General features: G+C 40.9%; 1 protein-coding gene across 3 annotated transcripts; it reads left to right on the forward strand.

Moving 5' to 3' along the window:
• The first annotated feature begins 469 nt into the window (after positions 1-469).
• Positions 470-13556, forward strand: LOC118825240 (cortexin-3). 3 transcript variants are annotated; one of them, XM_036595830.1, is made up of 3 exons: positions 2204-2523; positions 11365-11727; positions 11902-13556. In XM_036595830.1, exons 1-2 carry the CDS (start codon positions 2493-2495, stop codon positions 11691-11693), a joined length of 360 nt encoding a protein of 119 aa, XP_036451723.1. In that variant the 5' UTR covers positions 2204-2492; the 3' UTR covers positions 11694-11727; positions 11902-13556. The 3 variants fall into 3 exon arrangements, with proteins under 3 accessions (XP_036451724.1, XP_036451723.1, XP_036451722.1); XM_036595831.1 differs by lacking the exon at positions 2204-2523 and adding an exon at positions 470-808 and having other exon boundaries at positions 11365-13556; XM_036595829.1 differs by having other exon boundaries at positions 11365-13556.
• Positions 13557-14291: the final 735 nt, after the last annotated feature.

Consider the following 14291-nt stretch of genomic DNA (forward strand, 5'->3'; position numbering starts at 1 on the left):
AGCCAGATATACAGTGGCAAAAAGCAGGTGTGGCATTCACACTGGGGTCCATAGCGACTGGCCACCAAGAATGTCTTTATTGGACCCCTTATAGCACTGCATATGCGGTTTTACACCCATGAATCATGGAAGCTCCAAAAACTTTGTAATATACTTCAACCATCAGCCTGCAATAGAGTCCCAACTTGGTTGAGACAAAGTAAACAAGGAAATTGGATTGATTTTTTTATTGATTCAGTGTATCTTTTGTATGAGTTGGTTCATTTGTTTTGTTCGCACTGGGGCCTATAAGATCCTAGTAATGCCACTGCAAATATACCTTTCCCACCTCAGGCCATTCCTAAAGAAAGGACAGCTTTATCACACCTGAAAAAAAAGGACGCCTCCACATATGCCTGCTAGACAGTTGTGTAAAGCAGATGGTAGATAAGAGTTTCAGGTTGTTTGCTGCTGTTGCATAAGGGCCAAACTTCCCCTACTGTTACAGGGCATGCAGTCCGCCTACCAGAGCGGCAAGTTTGCGCCGAAATCAATTTAGCTCCCAGCTACATCCTGCTGACTTTCCATCTCCTCGCCTCAGTCCACTGCATACAGGAGACGGAAATGAAATCACTGGCTGTGTGCGTGGATAACTACCACCTGCTCTCTCACAACCGCAACACCACCCACCTCTGATGGTATTCTGCGGGTGAACCACCAGGGAAACTCACTCCTGACAAGCAGCACCCGTCAACACACCTGCTGAGCAGTCAAAGATCTCCCAGCAGTGGCCTGGTCCAGCAAAGGGAGACACTGATCATGCTACCAGGTAACCCCCATTTCTGACAGTGAGAACCCGTGCTGTCCCAGAACAGTGACACTGATGGTATAGATCTACACATTCCAGCATCAGTTGGTGGGGTGCAAAGCACAAATGAGCAGCTCAACATGGATTGAGTTTGAGCAGTGTTTGCTCTACATTGTTCTCTCTACTTTCCTTTGATGACTTCCTAATGAGCTATTTTTAGCTTCCGACATAATGTTGCTGTTTAATTTAACCTTCAGGATTAATGGCAATAGTGGGTCCATGCATCAAAGTTTCCTTGAGGGGGAAATCTGGATCTCCACATGGCTTCATCAAAGTGAACATAAAGGCTTAGAATAGTTTTCAGTCATTAGACTTTAGGACTCACTACGGATACTGATTTTCTAATAACTACTAACTGTTCTAAAATTGCATCTTTCATTTTAAAGTGGAAGCCAACTGATTATTGCTCATTTCAACTCTTTTAAAAGTAGGCGTCTTGTGTAACTAGTGTATTTTAAATAGATCAGTTTTAGTTGTAGGTTAGGACTCATCAAGAAAACTGTTTTACTACTACTACTAATTTACTACTCAAGTAAATGAGTAGTATCACTGCCACTCCCCAACATGCATCACACATTTGTCTATGGCAGTCTATTTTAGGCATAGTATTAGGAGGATAATTCAGGCTAAGGGCCTAGTTTTGATCAAGAATAGTATGGCTTAACACTTTTACTACTGATTGCTCAACCGGGAATTACTGAATAAAAGAATAATTCTGTCTGCTACTTCAACAATTTGGACAGCATGACATTTTTCACAAATAGCGAATTAAAAAAAGATCAGCCTCGTTATGAATGTTAAGTGTCTATATGAGAAGATTTGTGCCATTTACAGCCTGTTAACGCTATTCGATACAGTTTTCTCTGTTACAGAAAAGACGTTGGTACGAATTGGTACCGCTATTTGCGTTATTTCTCGAAGGCCCGCCTCCCTACGCTGTGATTGGTTAGTAGTACACCGCCACCTGTGCTGGGATTGGCTAATTCACACTCATCAACAGTTCTTCAACTGGGTGGTATAGTTCCCCTCTACCTGACCTAGCTCCCATCAGTCAGGCTGCGTCCAAAATCGCATATTGCCATAATAAATACTATGTCAAAATTAGTACAGCAGTGCTAATATAGTACAGTGGCGTCTTTGAGGAGAAGAACCAGAGAAGGCCATAAATAGTGCAGGTAGAAGCGAACTACCAGACAATCGAAGAACTCCTAATGAGCACGACCCATTAGCCAATCCCGACACAGGTGGCTGTAAACTACTAACCAATCGTAGCGCAGGCAGGAGGTGCCTGTCAGAATACGGGTGTGAAATAAAAAAACACGCGTTCGAACGTTCGCCAGTTCATTCAGCAGCAGCGTCCTCGAGCAGCGACTCCACTCTCACGCGCACAGCGTCGGCGCGAGGCGCAAGTGCGCGCGCCGAGGCTCAGGGCGACTGTTAGAGAAGCCGTGAGGGCGGAGGAGGCTGCGGCGGTTTCTTTATAGCGCATTTAGCGCGTGTTTTTGTTTGTTTGTTTGTTTTATTGTTCCCGTCCGCCTCGCTTCGCCTCCGTGTGTCGGAACCGAAGGGGCGAGGAGGAAGAGGAGGAGGAGGAGGAAGGTGGTAGAATGGGCGAACCCCTCAGGTTTTCACTCTAACTCTGGAAATGGAGCCCACATTCCCGCGGGGAGACAAAGGTAGCCACAAACTCTGCTTTCCTTTTTTCTCCCTTAGCCTCGTCGTAGCGACAGTCGTTTGCTCTTTTGGTCCGGTACCGGCTCTGCATTTAGGGCGAACCGAGTAACAGCACAGACTGGACATGACGACAGGTTTCTCACCTGCCCCTGCACTTGTTGAGTGGACGTGAACGTGAATCGTAAACGAGCAAGGTTACCGCATTAGCACTGGTTGCTCGGCTCTGAGTCTGTCCTGGGCTCAGATACTGGTTGTGGGCTGGTTACTGTGAGCGTTATAATGTCCGGCCGTTGTCTTGTCTATCGTCAAAAAAGTGTTAATGGCAGTCTGTGCACTCAGCCTGTATCACAGGGTACATGCCATGGTGTTTAAGCAGCCACTTCTGTTAGCACATTAATGCACACACTGTGTGGACCGCATTAACCAACTGTTTGCCTGTTTTCGTCTCTGATGTTCAGTCATCCTCCCGGCAAACCTGCTGCAGGCTTTCTCCACTTCAGGATTACATCATTTGTTCACTGAAGTTACATTATCTGCTCCAGGAATCATATCTAACATGGTTGTCAGTTTGGCCACTGCTTTTTCCCTGCAGTGATACTTGCCCTTCTTGCTCGGTCCGAAGGCTGCAGTTCACTTCATGCATCTTAATTATTTTTTATTCCCCATCCTCATGTGTCAAGTGTTAGAACTGTAGCCCAGGACTGTATGTGATTGTTTACTCTGGGTGAGTTAGGTGGGTTCAGTGGATCTATTTGGTTCATTTCCATAGATTTAGTCACAACCAGACCAAAATCTGGCACCACTGCAGATGTTTATTTTTTGTTGCATGTCCATATAGTCTGCGGCTGCTTACTCATTCAGTGTCCAGAGAAGCATCTAAGCCATTGCACGTAAAAAAGCAGCACCTGGGTTTCTCCAAATGCTCCTGTTTAAACAGTAAATGTTTCGTGATCATGAAAATCATTAGTGTTACAACACCTGCAATTGCACAGGAGACTTCACAGCGTATATTGAATGCTGTAGGTGATTTTGCTATGCACATATGAGTTGATGCATATAGCCGAATTTCAGTGTGTAGTTTGTTTAGCCTGTGTGCTGCAATGACATGGTTCAATACTGTATGCAGTGCAGCCTGCAACACCCTTATTGTGCATCAGGTTCACTGGAAAGTACTTTACAGTGCTGTCTGATCTTCTCCTTAAGATATATGATTGGTAGAGTTGACTGCTTCTTGGCAGAGAATGAGATGAAGAGAAAAGATGGACAGATTTTTACATTTTGTTCTCCTGCCTTTTGAAAATGTCAGATTTCTTGTCATGACAAGCAACCATGAGCTCTGGCAGTGTAGGACTTAACTGTCTTAACTGATTTTTGGAAGGTAGAAAATGCTTCCCTTCTGTCATTGATTTCGACCTTGGGGTTCAACTTCAACAGACTTTGTGTTTTTTTCCCCCCTTGAAGGCTATTTAAGTTGCCCTCCACACAGTATCGTCTTGACATTTTGACGTGTGGCCAGTAGCAGATTCTTCACTGTCATAATTGCAGTGAGTTTTAAAGGGGTGAAGTGTTCAGTTTCTACTTAGGCAAATATCAGAGTTATTCCGTGAGTCCCTTTGGGTCATCAGAGTGTGATAGCTCAAATTGGCAGCTCATTGTTTGATGGTTATAATGGCCGCCTATTATCGGAGCAGCTTTTGAAATTAGGATATTATCTGGAATTATGTCGCTCCCATACTCAAAAAGGGAAGTGAGTCTTGAAATTAAATTTCCTATGAACTAATGTGATTTGCAGAGGCCGAATTTCAGAAAAACTAATGTGATATGTGATTGCAGAAAATTAATTTGGTGTTATTTGTCATGGTTGGCTGTCAAATGTAATTAAAACTGTTGGGAAACTGGGTTTGCTTGTGCCGTGGAAGCATCTCTGTGTTGTTTGAGGAGGTAAACGTGGACGGAGTATAGCAAGGTAATTTGTGTATTTGAGTGTGGAAACTCTGATAACGACAATTGAAGCCGACACAGGTGTCGAGCGAACTGAAACCCATGTAAATACGTCCTCTGCCAATTTCTGACATGTCAAGCTCACTGTAATTCACACACTCTTGCCAGACAGAGAGCATGTAATATGGTTCTTTTCTGCCATTACATACCGTGCAATCTCTACCCGTCCATGCATTGAACTGCTGGATAACTCATTTGTCTCCCTCTTTCTTTCATATCACGGCAACTACCCACACACTGCAGCAAGATCTGCATTCACTTAACCGTTTCTGTGAAGGAAATTTTAATCCATTAATCACTGCTTATTCCTCGGTGTGTTTCTTATGTACAGACTGACTGAATATTGATTTTACTCAATTGCGCCAGTTGAATTGTTTTTTTTTTTCTCCATTAGTTTGGCCTTTAATTAAAAGGATTTAAAAACTCAAATATCTTTAATAAGGTGTCACAACACATTTTGATTTATTGCTTTGACATTTTATACCAGAAAGGTAAACGTTAAATAAACATACATTTGTAATAGATGTTAAATGAATTCTACTTTTTTGGTGAAGCACAGTTTTGAATACAACATTATACAGCAGCCTAGTTTGAATGGCAGGAATTCCAGTTTTCCCCAACAACAATTTGAGTCAGTTACAGTGAGTCACATCAAGTCATCATATATTAATGCCAGTCTGTTCTGAGCTGGATATACTAAGCCGATTTTGCTCTGACGCCACGTTTGCCGGTGGTTTTGAGAGAAATCTCATTGATGTTTAATACCTGAAAAGATGTGCAAAGAAAAGCTTACATTAGACAATGAGTTGCAGTGTTCAAAAAAATCTACAAATTTTCTGCTGCTGCCTGTGTGGGAGAAGATGCTGATGTTCTAAAAATGAGAAAACAGTAAACAAGAAGAAGAACTTGAATATAAATCAGGATCAGACAAATTTAGTTTTGTTTACCTGTGCATGGTATAAGTTTCTGGTCACATTGAATTGGTAACTGTCCCACATATTTTGTTTTAACATTGTATGAGGCTCCCAGTTGTGGATTGACTCCTTATGCTAATCTATAAACCGATTGAAGCCCAGAATCCATGAAAAAGACCTAAATATGTTCTTTTCATTGTGTGTGTCTGAACTTTTGCAAAACTGACAGTGCAGAAGGCAGCCATATGCAAAAGAGCCCTTCAACAAATCACAGTATTTTCATCATGTGTTATGAGCAGGTGTAGAAATTGCCGATTGCCTGGCGTTCCTGTTCACAACATTTTGCGTTTTGGTTGCTAAGAACATAAAGACTTCGTCTGCTTGCCTTGAAGATTCTTTTACCTTTCCTTTTGGTCAGACACTGAACTAATCAGACAAGTGCACCAATGCACACCATGTAAGCCATACTGAATTTGCTGGAAGGGCATACCTAATGCTGATGCAGTACTGATGTGGTTTCTTACAGCAAATGTTCAGATTTAAAGTGAACCTGAAAGTGTCCAGAAAAAGGCTGCTCAGGTATCTGCTGATCTAGCCCTGTGCCCTCTTCTCCAAGGCTGGCATCTGCATGAGGCAGCCATCCGCAGCACAGCTCAGTGCTGCAAGCTAACACTAACAGGACAGACGGAGGTGAAGGAGACAAAAACGTCTGTAGGAAGTGATCTCCAGGGAAAGGCTGACCGCACATTCGTAGCCAGGCCAAACCCAGTTCAAATCAGCCGAGACACTGGCACCTCCAGTGGAACAAACGATAAGACAAACTTATTTGGAAATGTGTCAGCATTACCAGACATGTTTTGCTATGAGCTTTTTGACTTTTGACTTTGGATTTTTAAAATGTATGTTAATGGCCTCTCCATGACTACTTGGTTAAACCTGATGTAATAAAATCATCAAGTGCCACATGATGACGATGATGGATATTTTACACTTACTGGTCTTTTACAGTTAGAAACAGAGCCCGTTTATGTGCTTTTTTTGGGTGTGAACAGGGTACAGATCACTCAGACTACGTTTAGAGGTGGTCAGGGACGCATAGGACAACATAACATTTGTAGAATGAATGTGCATCATCTGGGCAGAGACGATAGGACCGGATAGCTTATTTTTCCATCTCCTCTCCCATTTTTTTTTTTACAGGTTATGTTAGCAATCCACAACACATGCATGTGATTCCTCATGTCATAAAATCTAAACACATGTGGTCAAAGGTGTAAACAACTATACATCTCATTGTCCACTTAAGATCAAATTACTCGAGACGCATGTTAATACCAAGTGTGAACAGAGCCATAGTGTTTTTACATTTTTTAATTAAGTCTTTTTTTTTTTTGGTCAGTGAAGTATTTTAGAATCTTTAAAAGACATCTGATTTGTTATTGTTCAATTAAATACATGCCTGACCTTTTTCAAAAACTCTGATTAATTGAAGACTCATCAGAATTATTGGCAGATTATGACATTAGAAAATACAATCAATATTGACAGCCCTGAAATAAGTATGACATCCATTGATGCCAGCGGCATCCTCGCCGTCCATCATTAAGGAAAAAAGACTGAAGTTAATTTGTCAAGAGACATACACTGATGCACACGTTTTCTCATCTAGTTATTGATGTGAACCTGTAGGATGGTTGCTCATGGCTGGGGCTGACATCAATACTGCAACACTAGAGAGTCACATTTCGCTGCTGTCGGGACAAAACCTCGTATCTCCATTTCTGTCGCTTTTCAGTTTTTGATGTAATTTGAAAATGCCTGTTGCCCTTTACATTGTGTGTAAATTTAATGCTGAATGGACGAAACGAAGTGGCCAAAAATGACGTGGAAAAAGTCTGGTTCCATTTACTTGCATTAAAAGCAAAGAAGGTTTTTTCCTTCTCCTGTGAAGTTATCATTTTGGAGAGGTTTTGTTCAGAGAACAGTGATTTACTCGTGAGGTGATCAAAGCAGCAAATTTAGACACATGAAATGACATCTAGTGGGTGAGCTTTTGAAAGTGAATTAGTAACAGTCAAGCTATAACAGTGGATCTGAAAAGAACATAGTACACTTCTTATGAAGGTTTTCATATAGCTGTTAGGTCTACACATTTTGCAGTGAGACTAGGTTGCATGTTCAGTGCTGGTGTAATTTTAAAGTGTGCGATTATAGATATGTAAATGTTTTGCAGCAGATGTTCAGAGTTCTGCAGATGCAGTCATCATCACTGAATGTCGCTTGGAGCCATTCGCACAGAAGCCACTCTGGGTGCTCTTCTTTAATATTCATTCATTTGGAAGGCACCAACAGTTCACTGTGCAGCTTTAAGTTGTCTTGTTTCATTGATTGCTCTATGCCACATTTGGTGAATTCTACCATCATGTTTTTAATGGTATGTTCATCTGTCTGTCTGTCTGATGCTGTCTCTCTTATTCTCTATTTCTGTTTCTAATCTGTCTACGAGATCTGCAGTTGATCTCTCGTTTTTGGCTGAATATGTAGCATTTATTTATCTGCTATAAAGAGAACTGCTCTACCTGCCTTTGATGAGTTTTAGCAACAGTAGCCTACTGCCGGGCATGAATCCAGCTTCCAACTTTATAATCCCCCATCCACCTTCAACACCTGGCAACCTACAGTGCTGTTCTGCAGCGTAAGCCCATAGAAGTCCAGTATAGAAGGATATAAGTTGATTGATCAGGTTTTTCTGCAGGAAACCTTGTGGAATGGCTTTGCTTTCATACATAAAACGTAAACAAATATAGACCTTCTCTGTTCTGTATTTCTCACAGCAAACTGACGTTATGCTATCTCTAGTAATATACATACATCATCTAAACCGCTTATCCTTCTGGGTTGCGGTGGGGTGCTGGAGCCTATCCCAGCTGTCATTGGGCGGAAGGCAGGATACACCCTGGACAGGTCGCCAGTCTATCGCAGGGCAGTATCTCTAGTAATATAGATCTGTAAATTAACTTTCTTGGTTACCGTTCTGTACTATTTGTTGTATGTGTTTTGCTTCATTGTGATGATGCTTTTAAAGTTTTGTGATCTATTATTGAGACACACTGAAGTCATTGTCAGATTATTTGCCTTTGTGGTGTAAATAATCCAATTCGGTGAGGCTTAGATGAGAGGTGATTTGTTTTCTTTAGTATTAATCTAATTTCTCTTGGTACATCCCTCACAGTGACCTTCAATAAATTTCTGAAAGTACAGTGTGGAACTCCATGGTGGTTTGAAGTATCCTCAGCCTAAGCTGGGAATCAGCTGTGACATCCTACCGTTTCACAGATCTTTGCTTGCCAACTCAGCTAGCATCATCACAGTGCCTGCAGAAGCACTAGGGACCAGAGGATTTGCAGAAGCTCTAGCTGACAGAAACTATCCGTGACAAAGCTTGGTTTACCTTCAGATCTGCTGCGGCAAGTCTTCAATCCACAGCAAACCCCACCCTACTCACTGAAGGAAGCGCAAGTTTCTCGTTGCAAAGACATTACTAATCTGAATACGAGCGTTTTGATTATCAACAATGCAGTACTGATGACTTTCAAAGGACTAGCTGCCGCAGAGTCATCACATCCTGCAGTTATGCAGTTGTAAAATGAAGTGTGTCAAACTAAGGTCCTGGAGAGTCAAAGCACTGCAGAGTTAGTATTTACCCTTCTCTTAACACTTTCAAAGGCAACTCACAAGAGGCTTTGTAATTAGCTGATGAGTTGAATTAGGTGTAGTAATTCAGGGAAAGTGCTAAACTCTGCAGTGCTAAGGCCCCCCAGGATTGGAGTCTCACAGCAGATGGACATGATGAGTTAAATATAGAGTCTTTGGGGAGGAGAAGTGGTTTTCTTATAAGGATTAAGGGTGCTATAAGTACGGACAAACAGAGCATGTTAATTTTATTGAAGGGAAACTATGCAGTGGTTGGTTCTTTCCCTGCATTTCTGAAAAGGCTTGGATAGGTTAAAGGAGTACTCCACTGTTTTTCCACCTAATTTCCATCTGCCACATCTGTAATATGCAGTCGATTATCACAGACAGGAGCCCCATTTGCTTCTGTTTTGAGTGTTTCAAATAATCAAGTTTTCCATTTGTTTAGTAAGTACAGTGAAATGTCTTGAAATGACAGTGTTATGACCTGGTCTAGGGTTAGGCCATAACAGAAAATGAGAGTGGGCTCTTTCTCAGGTACTGGTGCCAAACCAAAATGGGATGATGGCTTCAGCGACAAGCATATGTCAAAATAACAGAACAGCAGTTTTGAAAACTAGCTAAACTTGAAAATAAAGTAGAACAAGAATACAACAAGCTATCCTAACAGGCTAAAACACAAAACTTAAAAACAGGAGAAAAGGTAAACAGACGGTGATCACCCCCTGTTTTTCATACTTTTCACAAAGTCTAATAAAGCTGTCACAAATTTATCAAAGCAAGTGAAGTGAAGAATGGATAGATGTAGTTCTTTGTCACGTGAGAAGGAAGAGAGCCCTGAACGTCTTCCAAGTAGTGGACTGGTGACCTCTTTCAGACAGGAGGGCGTCCTTGTGTGGCCAAACACAGATCTGCACATACTGCATCAGAAACACAAAAGATGAAACAAGCAACTATCACTCTTTTTTGTATCACTTTAAATCAGTTAAACAAATAAGGCACCTATAAAATTGATATTTTTTTATTTTTCAATTTATTTATATTAACTATGACTTTTCAGATGAGTATTTGCTTGTTTCTGTACCCTTTTGCATCCCTGCTACTCCCGCCATGTATATGCTTAGATGGGCTGATCCCAATACTAGATCAATACTGCACATCTTACCGCTATGAATGACTTTCATAAGAAGTAGTAGATAAGAATGATAAATGACTTCACAAATACTGCATTGAATAAGATGTATTTCTGTAAAAAGAAACTGCAAAGGGAAGAGTAAGGAAGAAGTCAATTTCTTCTCATTGGCATGCACATTTCTCACACACACACACACTCACTTACTCACGGACATGCATTGTTCTCATTATCTTTGACCTTTTCCAACCCTGCATTGTTTATCTTTGATTGGCATTGTGCTCTTGAGCGTCGCTAGCAGTGCCCAATGACTTATTCTCTTTCGGTACAGACACTGTTCACTGCTCTGGAACCTAAAATTCCTATTTTTGAGATGCTATGCGTGAGACATATTGCTGTGGTGCGTGTATTTTATACTGTTAAACCGATGGAGTGTCAGTAAGGCTGTCATTTTTAGTGATGACAACAGGCCTCTGTGCGATGTGCTTCGTGCAACAGACTAAAGGGTGTGGCACACAGTAGCACTGAACTGTGATTACATAGGTTTTACTTTAACTGGACTGATGTGGTTATTGGAACTTGAACTTGTTGAGGTGCCAGATATAATCATATGTATCTCTGTAGGCCTGTCACAGTTACCATCATATTATATAATATTAATAGATTAATTGTATGGAAGTTTCTCTTCAGCTAAAATTTAATGATCAGACATGTTCAGACGTGTTATATTTTGGGGACAGATATATTTATGATGTCACATTTATTGCACAGACCATAAATTTAGTAGTTTGGGGTAAGCAATATGACAACACATATCATGATAATTATATCACAGTACGCTTTTCTGTGTATATTGTATGTGTCATCAGTTCTTCTAGGACACCGAACAATTGCATTGTTAACTACAAAAAGCACATTACTGCCCAAAGTTAGGACGGTGTCTGTTTACATCAGCTCTTAGATTATAATGGGGTAAAATACCCTGACCAAAAGATTCAGATTTATTAATGCTTAATATAGGCTTGGATCTGCTCCAGTACTGATCATTCAGATTGGACTAGGACATTCCTATTAAATCTATCTGTCTTTCTCTTTTCCTATAGATGAGGACCATCTGGAGGAGCCAGGGCGTGCGCGTGTGAGGATGCGCGAACGTCTGGTGTGGGACTACCCTCTGCAGTTCTCCTGGCTGATGGAGGCCGAGCCCTTCACCTCCTCCTTGCAGGCAGGCGGCCCCGCGGCCGGCGCTGGCATGACGCTGGAGCAGAAGACCACCTTTGCCTTCGTCATTTTTCTCTTTGTCTTCCTCTGCATGCTGATCGTGCGCTGCTTCCGCATCCTGCTGGACCCCTACCGCAGCATGCCCACCTCCACCTGGGCCGACGGCCTGGACGGCCTCGAAAAGGGCCAGTTTGATTATACACTGGCATAGAGTCGGCAAACACTTGCACACACAATGCAGCTAGGTAAATGAACCACACAGACCCAGCTAGTTAGGAAGGAACACACATACGTTTGGTCGGGCACAAAACAACTTGACACAATATGAAGTAAAAATTTGGTGCATGATTATGAAAAGACAGGTTTGATTTGTAATAGCAAATGTTAAGTCACGCACACTCTGCTTCTGTCACGTACAGGGTGTCCTTATGAAAGGAGCAGTTGGGGATTCTGAGTGATCCCAGAAGCAGTCTGGACTGGCCTGTGGCCCCTCTGCGCCATGGTCCCACTCATACAGGGTAGCCCTATCACTGTCTCCCTCTAAACATTCACAGCATCTGTACCTGCACTGTTGTAAACTGCCAAGTAGACACCTAGAGAGGATAACTCCTGTTGAAGACCCTTTATAAGCACTTCATAAATACTTCATAGGTAAATGCTTTTGTCAGCCTTAAGGTATGCACTGTTACTATCAATGCAGCTTAGATTCATTAGAATGCTTGAAAATTAATTAGATGTATTTATGCAGTGCTTATGGCTACCTAAAGGGCCTTTTACTCAACGATGCCAAATTTGACACAGTTTAGGCAAGTCAGTAACTTGTGTGTAGTTGTCTGTGACATTAGACATTTGAATGGAAACTCAGCATAGAAGCAATGGATAGCACTTTTGGCTAGTTTCTCAGCCCAGCGTGAAACTCCAGCAAGTCCATGACGAATGGTGTCATATATGTGTTTGCTTACAAAAAAATCTGTCATTTTAAATGTGATCTCAGAGTGAACTTGTACAGTCAGCATATACTGCCTCATTAGCACAATAAACTGAATTTAGATCAGTTCCGTTTTAATACATGATCCGCTCTCTGGTCTTATTTATAAGATCAGAATTAATGGCTGTGGTTTGCTTGGTCAGCCTTTACATTTTAAGCAGTAGCCAGGGGAGATGTAACCCTAACAGCTAAACAGCGCTAATTTGCCTTGAGAAAATTCATTGCTAAGAGCAAAATATGAGGAAAGGCCACTTTTCAGCAGTGCCTCCTTAGTTATTCAGGTGGTAATAAAAAATGAAGTTGTGTGCAAAAATGTCCATCAGTAGCTGAGCTGCTCTGAAATAAATTGTTCTGCTCTATTAGTGCTTCTAGTCCCTCACCTGACCAATCTGCTTTGATTTTACTGCTTATGTCAAAACGATGATGAGGCTCCAGCCAAATGATGTTACTTTGCACTTCTATGTTGTCTTCTCACCACTGTGAATGAGCCAGTGAGACATTGAGAGCACTTAAGGAATGTCAGGTTGAACTGCCAGTGTTTCTGAAGATGACTGCCACTGTTTTGCATGTACAAGCAAATGCATATGAATGTGTGAGAGACAAAAAAAAATCTTAAGGCATACGCAAACTGGACTGATGCACTCAATGCAGATGTGTTCGATGCTGTTGAGCCTGTTGGTATTCTCTTAAGCTTTGTTCACTGTGAGGACCTGCTTTGCATCTCTGTGAATAGGCTTGTGTCTGATACAAAGCACTTAACAGTATTTGCCAGAACACTGTATGTTTCATCACCTTAGACAATATATAATTGAAAACATTTGATATGGAAGATCCCCAAATAAGTGAGAATCTTTAGACCTACATGCTGTTAAAACAAATACATTGTGTGAGCACAGTAGAAGAGAGGAATTCTAGCTTATATTATAGATTTTCAGTAGTGCAGCTACTGTATGAAACTGAATATCAATAAGTAATAAAAATGTATCAATAATATAAAAAAGACAAACGATAACTCTAAGTCTTTGTTCTACAGCCACACCTGCATTTGTCTCATAGAGAGTAAAAATAAATTCTTTCCAAATCAGTAACTGACCTTTTGTCTTCCTCTTTCTTTATGCTTGATGTGCTTTAAAGCTTGTCTTACTAAAGTCTCACATTTTCTGTTTTTAGATTATTCTATTTTTACTTTACCTTTCAAAATGTGTTTGCTGTCACCTAATTGAATGAGCATAGTGAAATGTTATTAGTTCATTCAATGTAATATCTGAGTAATTCAGTGAGGATCAATTACACTACCAGTCAAAAGTATAGTAGTAACACTTTTTGTCTCAGCCTCTGTAATTTGTTTTTTTTTTCTGCTTTTATATAGGATAGCCATATTTGTCTGTCTGCAAATAACAATAGTTTACAAATCTGCTACTCACTCACAATGTGCAAGTTTGTGTCAAATACAGAGAGTTCCTTTGATACATCCTGCCTCACTGCAGTTAGGATATTACAGTAAGTGGAGTATAAAGTAATTTACCGAGGTAGGGTTGTAAAGGACATTTTTCCCTTTTATTTTTCTTAAATTCAAAGCAAGAAACAGGAATCGCACTGATACTGACCCTATTAAACACATAACACTGTACTGTATGTGTGTGTGTTAATTTAAGAATGAAGGAAGCTGCAGATCATGTGGAATGAAGTCCCATACATATATAGTTAATAAAGATTATATTTAATAAAAATAAGTAATAAATAATAAAAATAAAGATATTTTACATTTTTATGTTAAAACATGCTGTTGCATGCGCCCCGACGACGGCCGCGAGAGCCTGA

This window comes from Colossoma macropomum, unplaced genomic scaffold (assembly GCF_904425465.1).
Source record: "Colossoma macropomum unplaced genomic scaffold, Colossoma_macropomum, whole genome shotgun sequence".
Lineage (NCBI taxonomy): Eukaryota > Metazoa > Chordata > Actinopteri > Characiformes > Serrasalmidae > Colossoma > Colossoma macropomum.

Excerpts from the sequence above, each read along its gene's own strand:
- LOC118825240 (XM_036595829.1), top strand. The coding sequence starts at position 2,493 with ATGGAGCCCACATTCCCGCGGGGAGACAAAG. Across the intron at positions 2,524-11,364 it reads ATTCCCGCGGGGAGACAAAG|ATGAGGACCATCTGGAGGAG; the intron begins GTAGCCACAAAC and ends CTTTTCCTATAG.